This window comes from Magallana gigas, chromosome 5 (genome assembly GCF_963853765.1).
Source record: "Magallana gigas chromosome 5, xbMagGiga1.1, whole genome shotgun sequence".
Lineage (NCBI taxonomy): Eukaryota > Metazoa > Mollusca > Bivalvia > Ostreida > Ostreidae > Magallana > Magallana gigas.
In genome coordinates this window covers 41,148,419-41,176,313 of record NC_088857.1, presented here as the reverse complement: position 1 = coordinate 41,176,313, position 27,895 = coordinate 41,148,419, and the positions used below count along the sequence as shown (strand labels likewise).

The window sequence follows — 27,895 nt, the reverse complement described above, 5'->3', positions numbered from 1 at the left end:
GCAAAACTTTGTTTCAATATAGTTTGGTACTGTCATACATTTGTAACATTTATATTAACAAGACAGTATCAATGAAACTAACATTCTTTCTATGCATAGCTGTAATGGGATTCGTTTTTTAATAAGGGCTTTTATAAGGACTTTTATTTGGAATTTCCTTAACCTCTGGCTTTCAGGACGAAACTATAGCGTGGTTTTATTGAAATTTACAGGCTTGCAGGTTACGTTATCAATTTGTATAAAAGTAACAGAATCTCCGAGTTTAAAGGAACATACGGCACGTAATAATCAAGAACATTTTAGATGTATCTGCTCCACTCGTCAATCTTACCATTCTCACATGCGACATAATTATTTTCTAGTATAATATCTAGCAATAAAATCGAAATTACCTTCCGTGCTATATATCTCTTTCTAGTATTTGATTCCTTGCAAGTGTATTCATATCTATGCGCAGGGTTTCCGTTTCCGTTTTGTTGAGATGTTATCGATACAATCCAAAGTCCCTTTACTTTCCAATCATCAAATTCGTGAATTTTGAGGTGCATGCCTTTTACCCAAAATGTAACATTTCTACATGTACTGTTTGTAAATTTTCAATAGTGAATTAAAGATTTGAAGAAATAAGATCAAAATAAGTCAGTACATTAGGGAAAAACATCCAATTGATAATACAAATGAATGCGTAGAAAGCAATGTTTCAAACTGACGAAGCACCATTTCCGAAAGGTTGGTTCTGTTACATAATACATTTTGTAAGTTCATATCATCAACGCGTTTGCATATCAGTGGAGAAAAACCCTGTCATATAGCCAATACAGAAAGAAGACGGCGTCTATCTCAATGTTAAAGAACCAATGCTCGCAAAACAAAACTCGAGTGTAAAAGAAAGAAAATTAAAAATATTAAATATTATTTTAATTTAAACACATGAACAAACACACAACAGACGAAGACAACCAGCACAGCTGGTATTCCTGAGACAAAAAGATGAACTGACATAGGACGATTTATTTATTAAGCTGTCATCCAATTCCTCACGTTCCATATAAATACACTGTATCCGGGTACCTTTACAGGACCGCTTATGAGATCCATAAATAAAATCTGGAAAAAGCAAACAACACCTCCTGTTAAATCCTAGAAGATATTGATCAGACATCGGATTAAATAATCTGAGCTGAATAAAAACGTCTGATACGATAACTTAGAATCCAAAGCATCTTGCTACCCAATAAGAGCAATATGAATATTAACTTAATCTTGTAACATAATCATAATTAATCTGCAAAAATCATAGAAAAGTCGGAACCAGATTGACTTACCAAAATCACAACACTTCAATGGCTTGTTTCTTCATCTGCAAAATTCTTTCCGTTTGAAAATGTCTTACTCAGCCATTCTGCTGCACGCTTCCGTCTTCCGCTAAAGGAGAAATGTATTGTATTACAAGCCTTGCCCCTGCCGACCTACTGACCAATGCATAAATCTTCAACCAAACCGATTAACCTTCGTTATTTGGCATTTTAAAGATTTGGACACAGATAGGAATTTTAAACTTTTTAAAGTCCAAGGACATATACCGAGGGAAACGTAGATGGTACACGACTTTGATATGAAAGTTTCTACCACTTAATAGAGTAAATGTTTAGATGTCACAGGCGATAGAAAAATGACCAGGAAAAATGTAAATCATATAAGAATATTAAAGATCAATTAAAGCGTTTACGCATTATTTTTTTAAACTTAAATACATAGTACCTAAGTTTGAATTGTTGCATATTTTGGGAAATATTAAATTTACACTGTTACAAGAAAAATAACTTAGCAACATTTAAAGACAGATTTAAAAAAAAAATAGAAAAAAGATGAAATTCTGCACAAAACTGTGAAGAACATAACAATGATGAAAGAAGATTAAACATCTCTGTACGTTTGTATAAAGCAAATGTAGAAACTAGAAAAGAAAAAAATACGGAGGTGGATAATAATGATATACTCTATGTGGCTGTTTAGACATATTGAATAAATCACAGAGGAACGAATTACTAGTACTATGTGCACCCACTAAAACTAATCTACACGATAGAAGAAAGACTGAGGGGAAAAGCCAAGGTTCGACACAAGAGGGTCCACAAATACACAGAATACGAAGAAGAGGGCTTTGAAGAGACAGTGAAAAGAATTTCGCATGTCTGTGAACATATAAAGCCCGTCCAGATACCTACATCAGAGCTGGGTCTAACTGTCCGTGTGCAACGTTACCGCGCCCATGAACTAACGCAATAAGCGCTTGAAGCTCCGCAATGCGTTGATCAGAAGAAGTGCGTTTCCTCATAAATCTGTATATTGTAAGAATACCATTAGAATCATAAGTCAATCAAGGAACAATTTTTTTCTTCTTTAGAAATACTCTTACTAAACAGATAATAAGAAACCAGAAGACAAGTTGAGTGAAGTTGGAGGACGCAGTTTTTGGTTTAGCAAAAAGGTCGAGACAGAAAAAGGATATACCTTCACAACTAGCCAGACTGAGAGAAGCATTTGGGAGAAAAGCACACACACAAATGACGTCACAGAGCGTGGAGTCACCACGTCACTCTAGAAGCAGACGACAGTTATAACATTACTACCTACATCTTGTAAGGGTCATAAAGACCGTGAGCTATAACATTTCCCTGGTTCTTCAAACCTAGCAGAGCTTTTATTTCGGCCATTCGCTGATCGGACCATGATCTCTTGTCATATCTGGATAATGTAAAACGATATATATGTAATAAAAATTAAATGTATGCTGGTAACCCTTCATTCGTGAACCATAATTGGTCGGATACAATGCCGAACTTCAGTCTCGTGGAGGAGTCATCTTAACACGGGTTCCCAGCATGCATTTGTATTTATATTAATGCATGCGTATCGATACCTTCTGAAAATGTCCACTAATCCGCATGCGTATTGTGAACATCCGGTCGGTAATCTGTTGAGTATTTCTCGTATGGCATGTAATTCTGATAATCTCATATCTGCTGTCTGTCGTTTAAAACTGTAAATGACATAGTTCTTAACAAAAACACACAAAGCAATACAACAAACTTCAATTCAAAACAGTATTTTAGAGATAAAGAAGAGTTATAAAACGTATATGAAATGGACTTGCACAAAATTATGACAGGAAAAAAGCAATAAATTATATTGAACCAGTGCTAATGTCTTTAAAAACATAATTGCAATGATCAACGAGTTTTGAAGTTCTAAGAAAAGTGATCGTTTCAGCCACATTGCAGAAAAAGATTGAATCCCTTTTAAGACTGTGATAATGATGTCAAGTGCGCATCACCTCGTCTGGAAGATTGATCAATTGTAATTAATAAAAGAACATTTTTATGATGATGAAAGTTAACGGATAGACCAGGGCTTGCAATCACGACACAGAAATTTTGAATATGCTTAAGATCATAGAGTTATAATATTTGTCATCGATGATTGGTTTCCACTTTTTTTAAACTTTGATGCTCATTTATCACATGCTCAATAAAAGCATATCGTTAATAATAAAAATGCGCAAATTCTATTTGATTTGTCGTTCAGCATTTGGAATTAAAAAACAGTTATTTTCAACTGCTCTAAAGAAATCTTACTTTGCCGTATGATTATTTTTTTTCAGATATTTTATCGTTTGCTTGTAAAGACAACATATTGATAATTGAAATGTATGCTGTCAATTTCAATTTCTATGTTAATCTTAAACTGGTATAGTATTAAACAGTGCCTATATAACAGCATTTAAAGAGGAGAAATATCTATATATTTTACAACATTGGTTTACAGTTTAGAAAAGTACAGCTTGCTGGAAAGTATTGGAAAGAATTGACAAGAAAGAAATTCAAGAAAAACTAATTACAAGTTCTATCAGAAAAAAGGCGACATTTTACAACTGATATTGTACCAAAATTTTAATTTTTGATTTATAAATTTGCGAAAATAAAATTCAAGAAACTCGATTTAACTTACCGCGCTTCCTCGTCCTGATCTAGAAACCGGCTATCTACCAAACTGGACACAGCTATCAGCAGACAACACACACTGGCCAAGATCTGTGTTCGGAGCATCTGCAACATGAAGGAACAGTTAATTCCACTGTCAAAACGAATCCGGTGGATTAATTCCGTAAATATTCTTTCTTCTTTTTTTTGTCGCCTCTCATTCAAAACTGAACTGTAGCAACCCAAAACACTTTAGTATCTAGTTTTCATAAAATTTTGTTTTTGTTATGTTTTGTTACTTCTGTGTATGCTGGTTTCGGAAATTCAACACTGAGATGCTGGCCCTGAAACACTGTTCTATATTTCTCTCATTGAATGAAAAAGGAATAGATTTAATTCACATATATTATTTCTATGAATGGTTGAAAATAAGGTAAAGAACGCATTTAGCTACCCCACCCCCAACTTATGGTAATTACACTTATCAAATTGAATGCTATTGAAGATAAATGTTTACGGTCAATGTTAAGAAAAGAACAATTTTCTGGGGGGAAATTAACGATTATGAGTCTTTCCTAAACAGTTAAAGCAATGTGATTTTTCTTAGTTACCTTACTTACAGAATTATATAAATGAAAATAATTTATTAACAAAATATTTAGCAATGCTACCTCGAAAGTTAAATGTTGTAGTTATTAGTATTTTTACTCATCAATTACTTTTTCTTTAATTTTTTCATCTTTTTAAAATTCCAAATTGATTAAATATCAAATGAAAAGAAATAATTTTATAGAAATTGCTTTTGAATTTGCAAACTCCTAAGCATGTCTCCTTTATATAAATACTAACCTTTGTTTCTGAATAATCCGCTTTCTTTCTCCCTTAGCACCTATCAATAATGGAATGGATGAAACATTTTCACCTTTCGAATTTATAGCGGCTGTGTCGTTAGTAAAATCACGTAGGCAGCTAAGAGACCAATCGGTCTTGAAGTACCTCCAACCTGACCCCGTTCATTTACATCAGAAATGACGATCCTCGTACCGAGGAGGAGATATTGCTTCTACGCTTATTTTCGTTACTTTTTCAATTCATTAAACTTCTTAGTGTTAGCAGAAATTGCAGAAGCTTACAATTCTTGTACTAGATAATAAGATAGTAATATTTTCATGTCTTTAAAATACGTTTTCTTTTTGTCTTACGATTGTGAAAATGACTTTGAAGATAAACTCAAGGAAAAAAATCCATTTGCTTGTAGCAATGAAAGACGAACTCCAATTTACATGTTCTGTATATGCTTAAGTTTGAGATTGTTCTTTTCTTTTTTGAGATTGATTTCTGTCAATAACAGATGTTTTGTGCGTACGTGTGTGGAATGAATGGGAGGAAATTGCCAAAGTGTCGCGCGGGTCAGTAGTGGGTCAACAGCCGAAAATTACTCTGTATGTTGAACTTAGTCCCTGGCATGCGCCCATTACCACTTCAACCTTCTTATTAATAGAAAAAAGTCACAGTCTTCGTTGTAAAAATAGTAATATGCACCGATTTAAGTTGGTATATATATATACTTTAAGTTCATAATATGAATTGGTGAAATTGTAAAGGAAATTATCAAGATTATGCGTAGCTGCTGATGCCACAGTGAAGTGTTGTTAATATACTGGTTGACCTTGGATTTCAATGATTAAAAATGACATTGCCACGTTTTAAATTTCGACGAACAATTCATCACGTGATAAGATTAATGCAAGAGACCTAGTTAACCTTATGGTATATCTACTGCTTCATCTTTCTTCGTAAGGATTTTTGGTTCAAACATAAAACAAATTGTACAGTTATCTTTAGATTTATTCCTTGCATTCTGAAGCAAATATTAGAGAGCGGTATTCTAGGAATTGGTAAGGTGGACAACAAGTTTTTAAAAATTCATAAATCAGAAAACCTTCAATTCAATATGAATCTAATGTGATACAGATGCTGAAGATGACGCGGAAACTGTAAAAAAAAAATCTCTGTTATCAATTGAAAAAACCTTAAAATAAGTGTACACCGTTAAAGTTGAAAAAAAAGAGAGATTTGAAGACAGCAATTCATTTTTTATTTGGAAGAATGTTATAACACTGACTGAATCAAAAAATATCAAAATCATAAAATATTAATTTCATTTTTGATATATGATTAAATTTAAAGATTAATTCTTAGTTGTGTTTATAAAATTGCTAAAGCATTTTAGCAGCAAGAAAAAAAAGCAAAATAGTTTAGAATTCTATCTGGAAATAATACAGCGGTTTGGGTGGAAATCGTAAATCTGGAATGTCAATACGGGATAGATATATCGAATGACAGGGCTGGTCCCATGTCACGAAGTCGATCATTGCCAGTGGCGGAGACACCCATACATAGCTCAGAAACAGGGGTTTCCTACGAGATTTCTCAGAGCCCCTTCCTCCATTCCATCCCGATTATTCCAGAGACCATTATCAGAATCATGTATTTTTGACAGCTATCTTGGTTTGGGTAGGGGCGCCTTATCGTCTTGGTTTGCACAAAAGATTAGGCATGACGGGGAAAGTATTGGGGATGACGAAGGGTCCTTCCCCGGCAGATGGTCAGGGAAGAGAGTTCTCCACAAAATCTCGACATTCTCTGATAATGGACACTTGTTTGGTGACAATACAAAGTTAAGTCCTGGCGATCATGACTCGGCAACCAGTGGGGGAGGGCCATTCTTGTTTTCTTTAAGCTTTGAAAAGTTGACAGGTATATAGGTAGTTTGATGTTCTAGACTCATTTGAATTTACGTATAAGTTGCAGTGTGTTATTAGCATATTTCATGCATACTTATCGTTGCATATGTATACTTAAGAGAAAATAGAAAAAGTACTAAAAAGACTTTGTCACAATAGTTTTGCAAATCTAGTTACCATTTGACTTAAGGGAGCAATGGCTTGTCAGGATTCTTGAGAATCAATATGCTGCATTCCAAAGTGTTTATTCTAATTTTGATCATGTGAAAACGATATGTGGGGTAGAAGCTAATCAGACGATCTGGCAATACTTTATTAATCAACTGTATCTGAAGTCTTTTAGTGTGTAGAGAAAAGACAATGTATTGAACGCAATGACTGCCAACTACTTAAATGACGATCTATCATGAAGTGGAGTGAATGTTCCCATTTCCGACCGAGAATCTGTTACCGACAGCAAACTAAAACTCCCCAACATCCGCTAGATTTCCATCATTTGTCTCTCATATTACATAACAGGTTCGTCCCAGAAACTACTGTTTATTTAAAAAGCAATGTCTTCCGGCTAAAGAACAAGAGATTTGGAAAGCGTCAACTATTTCTTCCTCCGAGGGAGTCTTTGATTTTTTTAACTTGAGGTTTTATTCATGTATATATATATATATATATATATATATATATATATATATATATATATATATATATATATATATATATATATATATATATATATATATATTTTTTTTTTTTTTTCTTAATGTTTTCCTTTCTTTTTTTAATGGGTTTGACGAATGTCTTTACGTTTAGTATATATGTGTCGAACATATACTATTTAACTAATAAAAATTTATTTAACAAAAGCCAACTATTTGTAAAGGAAACAAACATACAAGGACGGACTAGGTGAGCTTGGTTCGTTAGTTTCCATAAGAGTACAACAAGGACTTGTCGACTTCATTTAGTACCGGCAAATTTGGGAGTGATCGGGCTAACCGCAAAGTCCTTAATGTAAATTACTTCCTAGTCAAACTTGGCACTTAAACTCCTACTGTACATGACCTCCGGCATAAAAGCAAATTAAATCCTCTGATTTGAATCTGTTAAAAGTTTTTTTTTTTTGAAGTTTCAGTTTAGCCTGTACCTGCATGGGTGAACATAAGTTTTAATGTAAAAATCGTTGTGTGTGCTTAATTAAATTAAATATGATGTTTATTGAACAAATATATGCATTTTTGTGATACATATTTGCATGACGTTAACTTCGTGAAGTTTAAATTTTGTGCAATTTACTGTCATTTATAAAAATAAATGAACTTAATTTTCTACACTTGCTAAAACATTATTTTATACGACATCAATTGTTCACAATTAATTTTGTCCTAACAACGTATAAAATCCTGTTGTGTATTTACATCTGGCATTTCATTGCTTTTACGTTATCTTGGAAGAAAATCACAAGAGGACCTGCAAACAAAACGATCATCTTTGTTCCTCTCTCTTGTACAATTACTTCTTATCAAAATGGAAACAACACAAAAAGAAAAGCGCGGAGCTTTCTTTTGCAGAAACATGGCAATGATGATGAATATATACAAACAAGCGACAAATCAGCGCGCCGTTTAGATCGACAAGAACGTTTGCTTGGGAGCTGATCATTTCACTTTGACAAATCATTATTTTCTAACGAACAGAACGCAGAGCATTTAAATTTATCCTTTTTAATCATTAAGGAGGCTGGTTGGTCATAGCCGTTTTGATACTTTATTGATCTCCTTTAGAAGAAGAGAGCTGTATAAAGATATAAGACACTATAGACATTTTAAATTTCTGAAAATATCTTTAATTTTAAGATAGAACGAAAAATCCTCCTCTTGGTTGTAGAGTTAAATAATCGCCATAGGGCAAGGCGGTGGATTTATGAAAAAGCAAAGATTTAAATTGTTTTATTGCGTTTCTAACGTTCTAAGAGCCTTAAATTAATTAAATTAACCCGACCTTGAACAACCTTAAAAAATGTGAACGTACAATTAAAGTTGAAAAGAAGTAAGCCTTTTACTTCTAATTTATAAATGATTTTATACAAATATCAATGATATATTTTTAATTGAATTTTGATCAAGGTTTATATGTAAAATAAGGAATTTTACAACCCATTAAAAATAATTAAAAATGAAAAGTTGACATTACTAGCTTTTTTCTGTGTCCTTTTTGGGTGTTTTTTGTGTTTGTGTTGTTGTTGTTGTTGTTGTTTTTTTGGTTTTTTTTGGTTTTTTGTAACTTAGTATATTTTCACTTAACTTTAAGAAAAATGAATTATACATATGTAAACTTTTTTCACTATTACACGAAAAATCAATCCGCATGACAGCACTTTTCAATTTGTAAAATCATTGATATTGATACACATAATTCGTCATCACTTTATGCACTCGTTGGAGAAAACTGAAATTCAAAAGCTACTGAAATCATATTCATGTAAATTAGGTTGAAATCGTTTGCAATTCTTTAAAAACTGCGTCGAATTCATTCCTTTAATATTCCTTTTTGTTTCATGCTACAAGCTATTTGCACGGTTTTGTCAATACCTCATCAACCCTTGTAACATTCCACAATTAAGTTTAGTGGTATGAGAGTATGTTATTAAAATTTATTATAGGTATAACATAAACCTTTCTCTCTCTCAGAAATAACAGAATAAGATTATATTCTTATACATGTATATGTATATTTACTTATGTTGTACTTCTTGAAGGTGTTAGTGAAAAGGCATACAGTACAAATTTGCGATGTACTTGTAAAGTGGATAATAACCTATTGCTTAGCATGGTGTAAATCCTACTTTCAATAAGTGTAAAAAAAAAAAGCAATTAGATCTTGATCGAGATACGTATATACATTTATCAGTAAGATTTCCCACTAGCTGACCTAAAGTCAGTGACCTATACATAGAATTCAACTCGTATATACTCACCGCTGCTCTGAAACGTACATGTGGGTGTGTTCTTCCTGGGACAAAATACTGTTAATCAGAACGATTCCTGATCAATTGCAGATCAACAATTTTAACAACTGGAATTTGTAAAATGAAGATTGTTTCAGGTCAAGACTGCCAGACACGTTATGGTCGCTTGCAAATGATTTAACAGGGATTTGTACTTGAATGTGACAGTTTTTATGACCTGTCATTTGAAGCAATAAACGATCTTATTTCAATGAATCAACGTTATGAGCTGCAGCTATAGCACATCATGGTAAATGTGTCAGCAGAGCAAACAGCAGTCCATAATAACATAATAGCTGCAAAAAGAAAGCGACTTCCGTTTTATGGTTTTATTTTAATGGAATCGAATGGTACATGGCTGTTGAATGCTAGTAGAAAGACGATCCAAAGCAAAATTATTAATGAATATTTTTAATTATATAATGAATTAGATAACAATGTACAACGTAGCTCAGTTGAGGTAAGGAATTTAATTTTACGGAAGAAACTTGCGAGATCTTAATATTAATAGACATTCATCTTCACTGACGAGTTTTAAAGAAAGTCAAACTATAATCTATATTAAGGACAGTCATGCCTTTCTGCATTTAACCTCTTCATCACTTCAGTTGTGTATGTACATGCAATTAATAGGCGACCTGTTCATGACAATTTTCCGATAGAGCTAATGCAGCAGACTGGGGCGAACCTTCTGCTTGCTTGCAAACTGATTTGTCTCGCTTTCAACTCGGCTGATTTGAGTAGATCGCCCTTGATGTGTTGTATGTGTTATCTCTCTTTTCGAGCAGTCGTACATGTTAAATTTCCTGTCTGTTCGTGTTGCTTCTGTTGTGTCGGACGATTGTTCCTGTTATTTTCGTTTTACCTTGTAGTTCTCTCTTTTCCAGGGACCACTCTATATAGTACAATACAGTTCTAAATGTTGTTTTGTGTTATTGTTGCCTAGTAATCACTCTTGTTGTTGTTATTTACGTATATTATTATTTAGATTATTTTTTAATCTATTGTATTGCATTTATGTTGTTGTTTTTTTTTTTATATTCGCGCGATGTTGCTTTTGTTTTGTCTTTTTATCAAGCTACCATTCTTAGTAATGTTGCTTTTGGGGTGTTTTTTTTCGTTCTATTCGAGCGACCGTTCTTGATAATACTCGTATTACTTTTGGGTTTTTTTCTTCCCTCTACAGAGATAAGCGAGCTTCCTTATTAATATTACTTTTTGGGGTTTTCTTTTTATTTGAGGGTTCTCTTTATTTTTCATTTATTTTATTTGAGGGGGGGGGGGGTGTTTGTTTTGGGGGTTGGGGGTGTTGTTTCTTTTTTTGTGTTTGTTTGGTTTTTTTTTTTTTGGTTTTTTTGCTGTTAGTATTGCTATTTCGTTTTAATATTCGAGAGATATTTTTGTAGTTGCTTTTGTTCTCTCTCTTTTCAAGTGATCGTTCTTGCATCTGTTGATATTTTCCCCTCTATACAGTGTATCTAGAACAAAAAGACCAACATATATCAGCTAAGATACAGTTCAGAGTTATTACAGAAAACCTTCTTTCAAAATACCGGTATACTTCATTTGTGTTATCATGTATCAGCATAAAATTAGTGATGTTTAATAGATTTTTATCATTGAATATCTTTACTCATTCATTTCTATCTGAAATAATCGTCTGAACGTTTTAAAAGTTCTCAAATTTACGAAATGGATCGTCGGAACGCATAACAGACAGATAAATTAAATTTTAAAGCCAGTGGAAAGCTTTCCTAATAACAATTTTTATTCGGAATTAATATTTTTGAAAACCCTAATTGAACAGATATGTTAAATTTAACAGGTGGCAGTTGTCATGTTTAACACCTGACACTATTAAGTCAATATTTTTTTCGAGGAACCATTGAACCGTATGAAAGAATTGTGAAAAAGAAAGGAAGATATGAAATGAATTAGATTTAAAATAAATCACGTTAAAGAAATCAAATACCCAAACGAACTCTGTTTAATCATATTATTTAAAAACTCCCAAGGTGGTAATTAGAAATGTTGATTTCAATACACGGTGATTCCAATACTCAAGCCACATGGTCAGAATTTCTTATCTCTTTTTATCTCTTTTTTAGAGGATGCACACATATCAGAACTTTGGACACTGTGCAGAGTAATATCAAAGCTCTCTCTCTCTCTCTCTCTCTCTCTCTCTCTCTCTCTCTCTCTCTCTCTCTCTCTCTCTCTCTCTCTCTCTCTCTCTCTCTCTCTCTCTCCCTCTATCTCTCTCTCTCTCTCTCAAGTGTGTGTTCACTAATTAAACATGAAATTAAAATTAAATATTCTTTCCTAGTAAATAATGAATCAAGACACTAGTACTCTGTAAATGTGGAAATGTATGACTGAAACAAATGCATATTATATATGAAGTGGAATCTAGTGCCCGCAATTTTCCCCCTTTCATAGCAACAAACTATTTGGGAAAAAAATCATGCATTGACTTTGAAGGTCAATAATCAAGTATGGGAAGGCTAGGATTAGAATTAATTTGAATTTATAAGGATTCAGAATTTTTACAATATTCGATACAACATTTCTGTACTGAGACTGCGTTTTCACTATTAAAAAGATATAACAGAAAGTTAAAAGAGGTTTAAATCACATGATATGTAACGCGCATGCCTTCGCGGCGGGGGAAAATCCCAACTCAGTTCGCTTTCTCCATAGTGGATTGTGACAGTGCAACTAAGCTGCGGTGTAAAATATATATCACAAAGCAACAAAAGATAACTCTAAATTTAGACCTCTTGAAGCAGACATGGATATTTCCTTTTCATCTTGATGAATTTAAAGAATTCGGATTTTTGCTCGGATTATTAATCAGGACACCGTATGTATTGAATAGCTCGGTTAAAAATCGGCTTAGAGGTGGTATTTTAGTGAATCTTTCGACAAAAAAATATATTTTCGTCTTTTTTGTATTTAGGATTATTATGCTCTCATTGTTTCCCGATCAAAGAGGGTGACCTTTCAGAGGCTCTAAGCTCCTCCGCGGTCCCTGGAGGTTTTACGTATTGGACTGTAACTCGGATCAGCAAAAATGCACCACGCCGGGGCTACCTGACAAGCTGGTGAGACTGTCATCTCCTTGAGGATGTGATTTCATATCAAACATCGGTGCCTCTTATCAGCCTCAAACTCTCAAGTTGACAAGTCACCTGCAATTCAGTTTGCAAAACAAATCGACAGTTTTATTTTCATGCCGGTGTCCGCGATGACGTCAAATGGAAAGACGAAGCCGAACCCCGAGGTCAGACTGGCCGTTCTGGGGCGGGCCGGAGTCGGGAAGTCGGGTAAGTCTGCATTTGATTTTTCGAATTTTTTGCGAGATGACATCTCTTCTTAAAACAAGTGCAGTTTTATGTTTTGAAAAACAACGGGAAAAGTACAAACCTATTTAATCTAGAGAGAGTTGATGTCAAAACATTGCTAATCTCTTTTTTTCAGAGAGAGAGAGAGAGAGAGAGAGAGAGAGAGAGAGAGAGAGAGAGAGAGAGAGAGAGAGAGAGAGAGAGAGAGAGAGAGAGAGACAGGGGGTTCAAACAGTTACAATATACAGACGGAAGTGACAGACGGACAGACAAGGCTTCAAGAATTACTGTAAAAAATACTGAGTAATTACAAGATTAAACATTTTTGATAATCGGTTCGTTTTGTTATCTTAAACGATCTGACAACTTGACATCTTTCCCTAAAACGTCCCATATTCCTTTGAAGAATCTGATATCCCATAACACACATAATATATTCCTGTTTTGAAATGAAAAATCAATAAGTTTAAAGTCATTTCATAAAAAATACATTATTTATCAATATTTTATGCAAATAATGCTTCAGACACATTGGCCTGGCTTTTGAACAAACCGCAAGTTGTTGAACTGCTATGAAGAGGTCTCGTCTGGTAGAGATTAAACTCTATTAAAATTCCAATCATCTTTTAATAACATGATAAAAGCTTTTTTTTGGCCATTTACAAATTGAAATCGTTTACTTAATACGTGGAACGATGAAAAGAGAAATTCGTCATCACAAAACTGTGTTAGCGGTTTTGCAATGTATTATTCACTGATGGCACTGCTAGAGTTTTTAAACCGAAGCTTGCATGACAACCTTCAGAATTGTAAGTGCAAGATAAGACAGCTAGGAAAGATACTTGAAGACCCGACCCTGCCTCACCAGTATCTGTGTGTCAGTACTCTCGCTAGGTCTATGTCTAAAGGAGTTTGTAATCTCAAAGCACTTGCAGCTTAATGGATCAATGTCTTCATTGCAAATTCACCACAAGGCGTAACGATTTACACCAAACACCAGAATCGTCATTTTCAATTAAATTGATCTTACTTATCTTTACTATACGCCCGCGGTTGCGTGCAGTGTGAGTACGTGCAAGTACTGCGGGGTCAAGGGTCAACGGGTCGAAAGAGCTGGGTGCTCCGTGTTTCTGAAGATCTAACGGCCAATTAGGATTATCTTGAAGTTAAATTTGTGGTTATACGTTGCATTTGTTACAATAAATACGCCAATCTGTTTAACGACTTAAAGGTCTTCTAAAACGGGAAATGGCTAATATTAATTTAGTCTGTGAGGCTTTCTGGCCACTTTACCAAATGATCGACCTGAAAAAATCGTGAACTATTTAATTCAGATATGATAAATATTCTAAATTAGTTTAACTTTATCAATCAATTTCCCTGTAGATTGGATTTCTCTTATTTGCTTTGAACGACTGGTTATACACTTTGCTCGTCGAGAAATGATATTAGCAACGAGTCTGCTGTTTTCGTTTTTGTTGGATGTTCTACCAACGCCAGATTCCTTGGAGATAAAAACATACTTTTTAAATGAGTTCAAAATGTCAGAATAATGTCTGTCAAAGGTCTGTGATGATGTGAATCATGACCTCGTTATGACTAGGGTAAGAAATTCCTCGCCTCTTTTCTGGTATTTTACGGGGCACCATTACGGGATGGACGTGTAGGGAGAAAATGATGGCAGTTAGGAGGAGTAGATGAGACTTGAATGCTTATAGCCAGTAATTACCACAGCGCCAGATTCTATAATAAAGACACAACGAAGGCCTCATTAGAAAATCGACTCATATTTTATAGAATATACCCCCAAACCCCGTAAACCTAAATACTGTTTTTCGTCTCTATATGTTTCCGTGAAAATATCTGTGTAACCCAGACATAAAACTGCATTCCTTCATTTTTCTTTCAATGAAAACTACTTCAGGAAAAATCAACAAACATGAAAGAAAGGGTTCTTACATAAAAAGGCAATTACAAAATGACCGATTTTTCGAATACACCAAAGAATGAATGAATCAAGTTGGCAATTTAAATCGTGGCATCCCTACAAGTTTTGAGCAATCGTCTGCAGAAACAAAAAAATCTAATATTCGAGACAGATGAAACCTGTAATTTCACTGTAATTGTTACTCAAAGATTCATGTGTTGAGCGTGCCTTTTCGCATTTATACGCCAAATTAAATGGGCGGTATGCCACATTGAACACCACTGCAAAGTACGCTGATAGCGATGATCAAATAATAAATGTGCACAATAGATACATAACCTAACCTGCTTCATTTTCTTAAACAGGTGTATGGATGCGTAGTTGGAAACTAGGACATAAATCAATACAAACATGCTATATATATAAACAAAGAACAACCCATAGTCTGGCATGCAGCATGTCTTATGTTAATAAAAAAAAGTTAATTAACAAAGATGGATTTTCTACAACGATGATTAGAGCTAATTGGTTGTAAACCGGCTAAGATATCCCACAAGCCGAAAAAAAGACAACATTTTAACTGGAAGCTGACTTAATGTATCAAACCCGACCATATTTCTTCATCTCGGACATGGTTCCGTAAAATGTTTCATTGATAGGAAAGAAAAAAAAAATCATTGACCAAGTTTCCTAGTCCGAGACACTGATGTTAGCAGTCCGAGATAAGATATTTTTTGAAGTGTTGAATCAATGCGATTCTAAATAATGCTGACGCGGAGAATTTTCTAATCACCCATATATTTGTTTACATACATATCTTGACCAATCACCAGGAAACGCGGACCATCTGTGTCTCCTCAGACTCCACCGGTTATCTACCTGACCGACATTAACGGAACGAATCTTGGCCCCTTGTTTCCCCAAAAATCATAACTCAAATTACGCATTTTGTATTGTACATGTACCATCTCGGCATTTTCTACCTGGGCGGCGATTTATCTCAGTTCACGCTATTTGTTTCGTTGATTCATGTGACATGATTTTAATTTGTAATTTATTAAGCGTGATTAATTCTTGTTTTCTGACAGCCCTGGTGGTGAGGTTTTTGACCCGGAGGTTCATCTGGGAGTACGACCCAACTCTAGGTGAGTGTCAGTCAGTCGCTGTCCCTTCACGGGGGGTTCGGCCATTTGCATCTTATTCCGTTATCGTTACTGGCCATGCATATATATACTACTAGAAAACATACGCGTGTATATGTAAAGTTCATAGCCAAGGGTTAAGAACATTTCATTTTTCTTGTCACTGGCTCAACTCCATATGACACATGTTAGAATGAATTACATAACATCAAATGAATTTAAAAATGTGTAACCCCACCCCACCCCAAAAAATGAACTTTTGGACACGCCTTTGTTTTAAAATATTATCTTACGGAACAAGTGCATTCAGACAACTGGTTTCTATTGCCTGATGTTAAGATTGCAGTAACTCTTGTGTAAATCTTCAAATCTCTCTTTCATACTGTACTTTACCAGTTAAATCAAGTACCCTACTTAAATATTTGCAATTAATTGTAAGCTTCAACAGCTGTTCGCTGTAAATTCTCCTCTCTCTATCATTAATAATCAAACTATGAAATAAATTTTCTTCCAATTAGCTCCCTTTCGAAATTATCCACTTAATATGAAGTTTAACAATCACGCCAGGTAATTTGGAATTAATATATAAATGTTACATACATTTACTTATTTACACTTTTTTTGCCGATTTTGCAGAATGTACCTACAAGCATGTGGCGACCTTAGACGACGAAATGGTTACCATGGAGATATTAGACACGGCAGGACAGGTAAAAAATTGAGAAAGTTGATAAGTTAGTTGTGTAATGGCGAGAATTATAACGCCTCACAGCCCAGCGTGAGAAAACCGGGTGACGGTCGTATGTCACAAGACAGTGCCCCATGTACGTCTAGTCTGATAGAGGTTTTTTTATATTAATATGTTAATTTTACAAGATGTAAATTCACCGAATCGGAAGAAGAGAGTCAAGTTGCTAAAATTATATCTCTCAAACGATCGTGTAAAACGGTCAAGGTTAGAGCAGTTGTTTAAATATCATTTGGTAGTAAAGATCGCCTGTCGTGTTCACATTCAAATTCACCATATTAACATTACGTCCGTTTTTATTTGTTAACATCAAGTTTAAAGTATATAGCTGAATGAAAAGCATCTCGAATCAAAGAAAGACGTCAGACACGCAGCAACCTTTGGGAGGGAGGATGACCCTACCAGTTTTTCGGCAACAATTTTTTTTCTCACATTGATATTTTGATAAATTAGATCCTATTAGCCTCCCATGTTTTGTAGATAGTTTAAAAGTTATCTCAATCGTTGGTATTTAAAACAGATTTATTTAGATAAACGATCTATAGCCCACACCCATGGATTGTGGCGAATTATATACAAGTATGACTTTGGCAAGATTTTTGGGGGTAAGTGTTCTCTAACCAACCATCCCCACCCACCCCACAAACCACCACTTAATGAGCATACGTGCAATAATTTAGTACTTTGGGAGCGATTTAATAACATGTATTGATTCCAAACCAAACAAGAACAACGCTTAAATTCTATGCATTTAAATATGATTTCATCAACAATATTTGCTATGCAATGAAGAAAAACTTGTAAATAAAATGTCACATTTTTATAGTTTTTACCTTTGGGTGAAAAGAAAAAACCATGTTTTTTTTTTTTTTCAAATACATCAATTTTTGATTTATTGTAAAGTTTTAACCTTTATATCATTATGTTCTTGGTTTCAGCTTATTTACAACACGATCATAAAGAAGTTTAGTTTTAGTTGGTTTTTTTTATAAGTTTCAAAACAACTTAGTCCTTAGATATAACATGTAAAAATATTATGTTTTTGCTTCACTTGACCATTCAATTAGTAATCAGATTCAAAATCTTAACTGTTTAACCTTAATTTGTTGTTTTTCACCTTATCATTGACATTTCTTTTCAGATTGAAACCTTGCAAAGAGAGGGCCACATACGTTGGGCGGACGGGTTTATTTTTGTTTACGCCATTAATGACAGACAGAGCTTCGAGGAGATCGTGAAACTCAAGGATCATTTAGACGATGTCAAGAAAACAAACGTCCAGTGTGTATTAGTCGGAAACAAAGTGGACCTCATGCGTGAACGTGATGTGAGTACGGCAGAGGGAATGAAACTCGCAACGGACATGGCGTGTGCTTTTTTCGAGACTTCCGTCTGTGAGGGAAGTGAGGAGATCTACGAACTCTTTTACGAAGTGGCGCGAGAAGTCAAAAGGCGCAAACTGATAGAAACTAAATCTCGCCGACGAAGCTCGGCCGCTCAAGTGAAGCAGGTGTTCACAAAAATGTTCAACCCGAACAAACAGACAAACAGACAGAGCTCTATGTGATATACCTTATTTATATTATGAATTCCCTTCCAGTCTGCAAGAATAGATAGAATTTTATTTGAACCACCGTATCACTAGGTGTTTAAACCGACTATGAATCATTTGGATTGACTTTACATATGTACTTTTATTTAGACATCTAATCCTAAGATTACCACAATCTGCCTATCCTGTATGCACTTTGAACATTATGATATTCCTGTTCCAGATGTAAACCAGGTGTCACGTGAATGGCGGCCCTATTGACGCTCAGTGACGCGACACCGATTTCACGCGTCATTTATATTAAATTCATTACACTGTGAACTGATGCGTCATCTCGTCTCTGACAAAACAAAAACTCCTACTAAATCTTAGTTCTCTTAAAATTTTGTTCTTCTTCTTTCATTAAAATTTATATAATAACTTAAAAAAACTTATCTTCATATGCAACGAATAGGAAAAAGTGAAGGGCGTGTTGAACATGACATATATTTTACGTGAAAGAACATTAAAAGCAGGCAGTTGATGAATTACGATCCTGAATAGTGCATAAAAATCAACACACATTTATTACGCTGTAAAATTGTTAAAGTTATAAATGTAAACTAAAAAGTTGATTTAAAAACTGATATTTTATAAATTATACATATAATCAGACAAATCTTTCAACGATTGCATCTGCCTCCGGACGTCATCATTTTGGCATCATGTAAAAAGGATAGTCGGAGTAGTGTTCTTTATCTCCAGGATAATAAAGATCTGTGAATCAGCTCTGTGATGGTGGAGGAAGTATAATTTGTCTTCATCTATAAGTACACAAAAATCATTATAGAATTCGCAAGAAGGATGCTCGAATAATTAATGTATAAGTAACGTCGTTTCTTGCCTTGTTGTCATCAGCATTATATAATTACTCAACCACTACGCTATTATTTCAAATCAAGAAAAAGTTCTTTTTTTAAGGTAAAACCTCGTGTTTAAGAGGCTGAAAATTAACGTGTAGATGAGGATAGTTGATGACGGCCAGTACTAACCTGTCTATGATGACAAAACACGGGAACGTTGAACACGGAAGGATCGGTGATTCCTTTTGTCACATTTTCATACACACTGACGGTTAAATCATACACTGAAACACAGACAGGAATTTGTTAAAAGAACAAGGACTCGTTCATTCTTTGAGTTTCATTATGTAATAATTTTGGTCAGGTCGTGATCAAATCCAAATCCCGCTTGCGCCCGAACAGTACGTCATTTGCATCGATCATTGATGAAAAATATTGTACGATTGTTACGTTATGACAGAGATATAAAAGAATAACGTTCATTTGTGTGTCAAATTAAGTCAAATTCATCGATCGTCTAATGCATCAGTACTTGCATTCCAATTTAAAAAACAAATGATTGAAAATTCTTTAACAATTACTCACCCGGACCGGAAGTAAGTAAGCTCTCGGTGCCCGGATAACAAAGTTCGTACGTAACGCTGAATCTGACTGTAGCGCCACCTGGTGTCACCACCCTGTAGACATCCACAACAGGGCCGGAAATATTGTAAGTTCCCAAGTGACTTGCGTTCTCTGTACGTGTAAAGTGCATAAAACAAAGAATTAAAAGAATTCCAAGTTCCGACTGCAAATTCAATCAAACATTTTTTTCCCATTAACACGTTTTTTGTTTGTTTGTTTTTTGTGTTTGTTTTTGTTTTTTTGGTTTAATTACCAAGTTTATTCAACACTTTTAATAATATCTCACAGAAATACATGTACGTTAAACGTTAAACGACCATGTTATAATCAATTCAGTGTAAATTTAGTTATAACTACAGGCATTGTGCTATCAATTAAAAACAAGACATCGTATCACTATTGTGCAAACGCTAAATAAATGATGTTTAAAGTCCCGTCTAGAGTATTTTACACTTATTAATGCACCAGCCAAGTAATTTGTTTTTTCAATTGGGAAGAACCGTAAATCAAACTCATTGAGCATTTTATTATCAATTGTAGCTCATGAATAGAAGGACATCTATTACGATCTATTAAACACAACAATGTGTAATTGTACATGCCTGGTACACAGTTAGGCCACATTTCTCCGCTGATCGGGGTCGCGATGCAAACTTTTCCATTAGTTATTGTGTACTCTGTTTTCTGAAATACAAAAAGCATTGCATCGTCGTACTCTACAAGATCTTGGCATCAAGAAGTACAGTAATCAGTGGTTGTCAGTATCTCTTCATTGACTGAAGTGTTACTTGAAAGACCGGCGTGTTGAACTGGCGTGGTGAAATGCCATTCACCAAGACTCACACGAAGAGAATAGGAAAACCACTCACACTTCTAGGCATATTGTCCTCAAATTATAAGTATGATGTCAAAGTTTTGTTCTCATAATTTAACTGTTAACGGATACGATTTTCTTCGTACATATATTTACGGGAGGGGGGGATAATTCTAGGCTGAGTTTAAACTCGGCTTGCTATTTCGACCGATGTGCTTTCACTGAACCCGGGACAGTCCTTCATAATTCAATTCATAAAATTCGGCCCCAACCTTGATTTCTTGTCGTACTCGAAATCAAGATACAAGTCTTTCTTGTCCCCATTTTGCAGCTTGAAGAATTATCGAATTATTTCTTCAAATGAAGTTTGTATTTTCTCATAACCTTACGGAAGACGAATAGGGCCACATAAAAAATATTTGTATCTCGTAATTACGAAAAAAGATCTCGTAAAAACGAGAAAATATCTCGTTATTATGAGTTAATTTTCTCGTTATTAGGAGAAACGATCTCGTTATTACGAGTTAACTAGTAAGACCCCACCAAAAAGTTCGCTCTTCATCCCTTTGAAATTTGATCCTGCGGACGTCGGAGTGGTAGAAATTATTCGGATAAGACAAAGTATATTCCTAATTTCGGGTCAAATCTCTTGACACGAATTATGAAGGAATGTTTCGAGTTACGACGAAAGCGTCAGTCCAAATATCGCTCAGCCGAGAGTTGGTGGAGTTTCAGAGAAGTTTTCAAATTAATGACTCTGGTGTAGTTGGGTTGGTGTTAGAAATCATTTAGCTATTTATATAAATCTGAATACATGATAGTTAAAATTTGGACTATACTAACTTGTTTGAAGTCATATATAACATGCACTAAATCCGTGTTATCCGTTGTAATATTGTGTATCTTCTGTTGAAGGGATATTTTTTTCGCGACATAGTCGTAAGCAACATTCGTTGAAATATCGGCCAAAGATGCAACATCCAAATCGTGGTCGTATCTCCCAAGTTTCTGAATCGCAACACCAGTCCACTGTTTTGGACCGCAACATCCTTGTCGCGAGATTACATCATGAAGACCACCAATTAAGCAGACAACTGTGAATACAAATCGGAGGACCATTGTGTTTTGTATTAGTAGTGTCCTCTTTTGCTATTCATAGGTGGTGGTTGAAACTGCTTTTATCGGGTGAACTTTGATGTTATCTGACTGAGTTATTTCAGCGCAAACAAAACAAGGGTGAGAGCTCTCCAGGCGGCTGATGAGTAAGATAATTGTTCAGTGTTGTAATATTTTGTCTGCACGTGTTTGTCCTTGAAAAAATTCGAGTTTTCACTTAAAGTTACAAAGTTCCTAAAAACAAGGATTTCAGTCAACCACTGCGAAAAAATAGAAAATGAAATAAAAATACTTGGATTTTTAAAGAAAAAGAAAAGTTGTTATTACAGACAGCATCACAACAACTTGATAACAAAACTTTTTAAAAGCTAACTGCATTGCAAACATGTACATATACTAGTAAGAAATTCTGAGAGGTTAACGATGTCAGGGTAGGACAGTTAATGATCTGTTAACCTTGGATTGACATTGTGATATTATGACAACTGGATAATGAGTACTAGTTTATGAATATTGGGCTAGATATTGGAATTACCCATATAATGGACTAGATGACTTACCCTGGCCCCGGGGCCATAAATCTTAGACGAGCTCACTTTTGATCTCAGGCTCACTTTTCCGCTATAGGTTCCTTTTGTAAAAGTGAGACTTAAATAAAAAGTAAGCTCGTCTAAGTTTTATGGCCCAGGGGCCAGATGTTAGACTGAGAGATGACTTACTTAGATATTTGATCGAAAGTGACTTAAGATACTGAATTAGGAGATGACTTGCCCAGATATTATACTTAAAGATTACTTAAATTACCCAGATATCAGACTTGGAGCTGTAAGGAATATCCTGGCAGAGTTCTGGGCTGAGATACGATGGGATTCCTACCACTGTCTTTGCTACATCTATTGTAAATTAAGTTATTCTTCAACCGAAACGTTTATATCAAAGGTTGGATTTAGATTGATTTATTTAATTTTTATGTTTTGCCAATCCTGAGAATAAACCTAAAATGTTGATATCGCATCAGGTGTTAAATAACAACACTTTACAATAATTGGAACAAAATTGAATTGATCCACTGGATTGTCAAGAATTTTATTGATATTCTTTGGTATATTTCTTACAAACAAAAAATCCATCAAAATGAATATTTAATCAACTGGTCTAAGAAATATAATGAAAATATGATAAATTTTCGTCGAAACGAAACGGAAATGGCAGAAATGCTGTGCAAAAATGAAATAATGAGAAAGACTGTTTGTTACATGAAAAATTAGTACTTATATTTATAGCGAAGGATAACAGTTGTTGATAGTTAAATTAGACATGATATGATTTATTTAGGACTCTCAGAAAATGTTTTTGACGTTGACCTTTGACCATGGGCAATATTTTTCTGCTAAAGATCCAACAAATCATTGTTTTTATACCAAGTCATAACTGTATACTTTTCCAACCTTTTTTAATTCTTAATTTATCAAATGCAATTTTCAAAGAAATACACTTTATTGGCATTCCTATGTATAGAGTGAGGATCTCCCATCCATGATCTTCATGTTTGATTTGCGTTTATGATCTTTTGATCAGAATAGGGTTTTTTCCCAGTGCAATGTAGAAGTATTGTTCAAATACGTATTTGACTACAAATATTTTTTTTTATGATTTATTCAGTTGAGATATCAATGATTTACTTAAAACTAAACGCAAGACAAACTGTGTATAACATCTTAGAGAGAGTATAATTGATGAGTCTGTTTTGAATGTGATGAATTGAATGCTTCATTGTAGATGTTTCCAGGGCCGGTTTATTATATACAAGGATGTGTGTAACGATTATGACCCGATTATCAGTAGATACTGTTTTATTGTGTTCTGTATACGTACTAATTGGATACTGTATTAAGCTGAAAAGTATACTGTTTGCTTAGATGAGTATAAATCATGATGGGAGCTGGCAACAGATTTTTAACGTGAAATTGCATTATATGTATAGCATGCTGATTGTGTAAAGCGGGATTTATGTACATATTGTCTTTCCACAAATTTATTTAAACTACATAGTAGTCAAAACAACAAATTTAATTTTTAAATAAATTTGTGGAAAGACAATATATAGAGTAACTATTACATGTAGTAGCTACTTTTGAAACTAAGCATTTTATTTGTTTTACATGACTCTAAATGTTTTGTGACTAGCTTTTAGCTTTTGTCGCGTGCGCGAACATTTTGAAAAAGTTAAAAAAAAAACAACCCAAAAAACTCGTCGCCATGGGTATCTTTTGTCGTAAATTATCATTTTTTAATAAAATAGACTGTCTGTGCAATATTCCTCATACATATTTATACTATCAAAAGGGCAGCAACTGCAAAAAACCTCATGTCATTTTTTCTTCCGAACACCAGTAAACTGTTGGAATTCCTAAACTGTTGATTTACGTTAATGGACTTGTCCTTGATTCAATATATTTCCCGTCGTTTTGATAAACTTAACATTGAAGGAATATGAAATTTAATCCGAATTTTGAATATTAAATATGTTTTATATATTAATATACATTTTATATAATTTTGAATATATTCGACAATAATATAAAAAAAACTTTAATAATGAAGCTCAAATTCAAAATATTTCCCCCTGGAGTGAAAAGACGGTAACTATATATAAAAGAATTACCACTTTACAACTGGGAAAAAACATATTACGCTTTTCAATTCTGGGTGAAACATGAATAAAAAAGTAATATAAGTATATAATATAAAAGATGTAAAGATATAAAAAAAAAATCCATGTGTCAGGTAAACGCCTCAAGTTGAAAGCAGTTTTTTAAGGTAAAACTAAAACCCAAACCAAATGATATTGTTTTTACGTGTATTAATAGTTTTGCGCTCAAGACAGGGTCGTCATCGGAGGTCACCATCGAGTATTTATCAACGTTCAGTTTATTTGAGTGTGGACTGAAAGAAGCTTATTGATCACATTTTTCGTACTCTTGAAGGTATACTGGTTATTCTGGTATGTATACTTCAAATTTTCTTTTTCTATTGCGGACCTTGATACATGAAATCTAACAGATAAAATATGAGGGAAAATATTAACACAAGTTGAAAAAAGTTTAAACCGATAATCTAAAAAAATATAATATAAAAATTCAAAAGTACATAACAATTTAATTTTGCACAAATGTTGGATCTTCCATGTAGACATGTCATTTAAACATACACATAAGGTGACCTTTATCAGTAAAACTCTCGTCACTCCATGTATAAGTTCACTGAATATGGGTGACGAAATGGGTATGTACACACATCTATTACTCCATGTATGAATGAAGAACTTTAACGAAAGCAATGTTGTAATAAATAGGTTTTTTTATTCAGCCCTCTTTGCCAATAATGTAACTTCAAAATTATCTTTGGCCTATATAATTATATCATATATGACTGATACCGCATTTACGGCCGGGGTCACACATGTACGGAAGTCCAGTAGGGTTTACCTTCCTTTTTACTGATAGTTAATGTAATATACGTTGCTTTCATTATAAATGAACCAAATCATCAAATACATGTATCAATAAATTTTGAAATTTTTTATTTCAATAGTATCTAAAGCAATTGGGCCGTATTTTTAAGAATTTTATTTTGCTGCAAAAACCAGCTATTTAAAAAATTCTGCATTTAACTCAAATCACTATCAAAAATCTTACGGAAAAAAATCATTAAATTTTATTTAAAGAAAAATTCACTTCTAAGGAATACTTAGCAAACCAATTAGTGTACAAGACGACATTTATGTAAATTAACTTCTATCATGACATAACCTTTAAATAGCTTTATCTGTAAAAATATATGGCTGACAGATGTTTATCAATAGACTGTGAATTTTAATGTCAATTAAGTAGAAAAAAATTGGAACATTTACTCTTTGGGCGTACATTTAATAAACATGTTTTATATTTTCGAAGATTCTTAGTTTGTTTGTAAATTAATCAATATCCTATACTCTGTCCCAAGCAGGGATGGGGTCAATTACAATGGAAAGTAATTAATTAAATTACAATTACTCGCTTAAATTCTTCAATTAAATTACCATTACCATTACAAGAGTTTTCAAATGTAATTAATTAAATTACAATTACTTTGCAGATGTAATTAATTAAATTACAAATTACATTTTCATCAAAATTTACTAAAACCATGATTTATATACAACACATAAACATTTAAGGAGGTATATCTATAAAATGAATAAAATTTCCTCATAATCAAAATAATTTCACTGTTTGAGAATTTGCTAACTATTCTGATAATTAGTTACAATTTTTGGAAAGAAAAAATATATATTTGGTTTTTATTGATTATTTTAAAACGCAGGTACTGGTAGTCAAAATAAGGAGGTGTCCCATACACCCTGATATTCAATAAACATTTAAATGTCATATCCCTTAACCTACACCTACCATGTCAACTAAAGTATTTCTTGCATGCAAAACTATTATATAAAAACTTTCTCCTTTGCATTTTTATACACTATTTTTTTTCTTTTGTAAATACAATGCCGAAGTACAGGTTAATCTCAGGTAGAGGACAGACTATAATTGTTATCAAAACACAATTCACACCTGTTGTTCTCTAATTATCAAAATGTTTGCAATAAGGGAACATACCCTGTGGACATGTTAGGCATCAAAAACTTAAACCCATTTGAAGCCATACATTTTAGCTCTGTGTATTTTAGGCTATCAATTACAAAGCATGACTTGATAGTTTATATAATTTCGATAACACTGATTTTGTTTGTAAATTAAACAATGATGTTTTAAACTAACTCAATGATAATTGACACACTAATTATTCAAATAAGAAGGGAAATAAGTATTTGTAAGAAAAAAGAGATCAAACAAATCATCAAATACATTTGGGAAACTTATCATTAAATATTGAATCATTGAAAAAATCCATTTTGAAAAATATTTAGTATGATATATATAATAATAGTTCAATGCTTTTTAACTACTCTTCGAACTTGACCTAATGTACCATTGTGTGGGGGAAAATGGGTAGTGGACAGCTTAATGTTTATATGTCCATCAGTGTGTAATTGAAAGTAATTGAAAAGTAATTGGAATTACATGCCTTTTTTGAAAGTAATTATTAATTAAATTACCATTACATGTAATTGAAAATGTGGCCAATTACACATTACTTCCAATTACATCAAAATTTGTAATTAATTACACTCAATTACCATTACAAATTACCATTACCCCATCCCTGGTCCCAAGATATCTTGGATTCACATTTGGCTTAATTGCTTGATATTTATGAATTCAAAAGTATGAAAATTTTTCAAGATTTATCAGTCGAAACGCCCCTGTTAGCTTATCAGGTTTCAATACAATGCTAAAAAATGTGATGTCTACGAGAATTTTATATTGCAACAAACCCGGATGATAACGTTGAAAAATTGCTCGATGTATTCCGAATGTATTCCGAATAGAGAAAAGATGTACACATTCCCCATTATAAATCTCCGTAAGGAGTCTGTTTTCGTTCCTGTGAATTTTTCCGAGTGAAAGATGATGTGTCAATGAATTTTTCTTGGAAATTATCCCTTTCAACTAATTCAATTGCACTTCTTTCACAGGTATGTGTATTTTTGTTAAAAATCGTCCAAATGTGCTGCATAAATATCTTGGGACAGACTATTATTAAAGGCTGCTATCAATAATAGCTGCTTGGTGGGATCCTACTTGGATAGCTTATCTAAGGACGCATAGAAGGTAGCTATATTTTGTACATACATAAATATGCTAATAGGCAATGCAGCAAATTTCTCTCTAAACAATATTTCAACGAATAAAATGTTGTGCAAATTTTTGTCAGTTAACAAATCTTCATGTCACAGGGGTGATTTTCAGGGCTTTATGGGGGAAAATGACAAAGCTAAGTATTTATTTAATGATCTTTGTGTATAAGCTTGTATAAATAACTTAATTACACTGGCCTTTGTATAGTTCCTCTGATTACTTCTGAATTATATTCATGCCTGTCATTTTTGTTA

The 27,895-nt window shown here is 33.6% G+C and overlaps 3 protein-coding genes across 5 annotated transcripts; 1 reads left to right on the top strand and 2 right to left on the bottom strand.

Annotated features, from left to right (window-relative positions):
- Positions 1-901: 901 nt before the first annotated feature.
- LOC105323263 (uncharacterized) lies at positions 902-4,985 on the bottom strand. Of its 3 annotated transcripts, XM_020065262.3 has the most exons (7): positions 4,833-4,984; positions 4,012-4,109; positions 2,924-3,043; positions 2,638-2,748; positions 2,229-2,342; positions 1,326-1,425; positions 902-1,107 (listed from the first exon to the last, which is right to left on the bottom strand). In XM_020065262.3, exons 2-6 carry the CDS (start codon positions 4,107-4,109, stop codon positions 1,341-1,343), a joined length of 528 nt encoding a protein of 175 aa, XP_019920821.2. In that variant the 5' UTR covers positions 4,833-4,984; the 3' UTR covers positions 902-1,107; positions 1,326-1,340. The 3 variants fall into 3 exon arrangements, 2 of the variants coding, with proteins under 2 accessions (XP_019920821.2, XP_011420634.2); XM_011422332.4 differs by lacking the exon at positions 2,924-3,043 and having other exon boundaries at positions 4,833-4,985; XR_899260.4 differs by lacking the exons at positions 2,229-2,342; positions 2,638-2,748 and having other exon boundaries at positions 4,833-4,983.
- A 7,418-nt stretch (positions 4,986-12,403) lies between these two features.
- LOC105323264 (ras-related and estrogen-regulated growth inhibitor) lies at positions 12,404-18,779 on the top strand. The gene is made up of 5 exons (XM_011422333.4): positions 12,404-12,594; positions 12,691-13,057; positions 16,091-16,147; positions 16,781-16,854; positions 18,034-18,779. The coding sequence occupies exons 2-5, from the start codon at positions 12,964-12,966 to the stop codon at positions 18,457-18,459; spliced, it is 651 nt and encodes a 216-aa protein (XP_011420635.2). The 5' UTR covers positions 12,404-12,594; positions 12,691-12,963; the 3' UTR covers positions 18,460-18,779.
- A 241-nt stretch (positions 18,780-19,020) lies between these two features.
- Positions 19,021-22,075, bottom strand: LOC105323266 (uncharacterized). Its single transcript, XM_011422335.4, has 5 exons — positions 21,568-22,075; positions 20,513-20,594; positions 19,872-20,021; positions 19,476-19,570; positions 19,021-19,247 (listed from the first exon to the last, which is right to left on the bottom strand). The coding sequence occupies exons 1-5, from the start codon at positions 21,841-21,843 to the stop codon at positions 19,179-19,181; spliced, it is 672 nt and encodes a 223-aa protein (XP_011420637.3). The 5' UTR covers positions 21,844-22,075; the 3' UTR covers positions 19,021-19,178.
- Between the last annotated feature and the right edge of the window lie 5,820 nt (positions 22,076-27,895).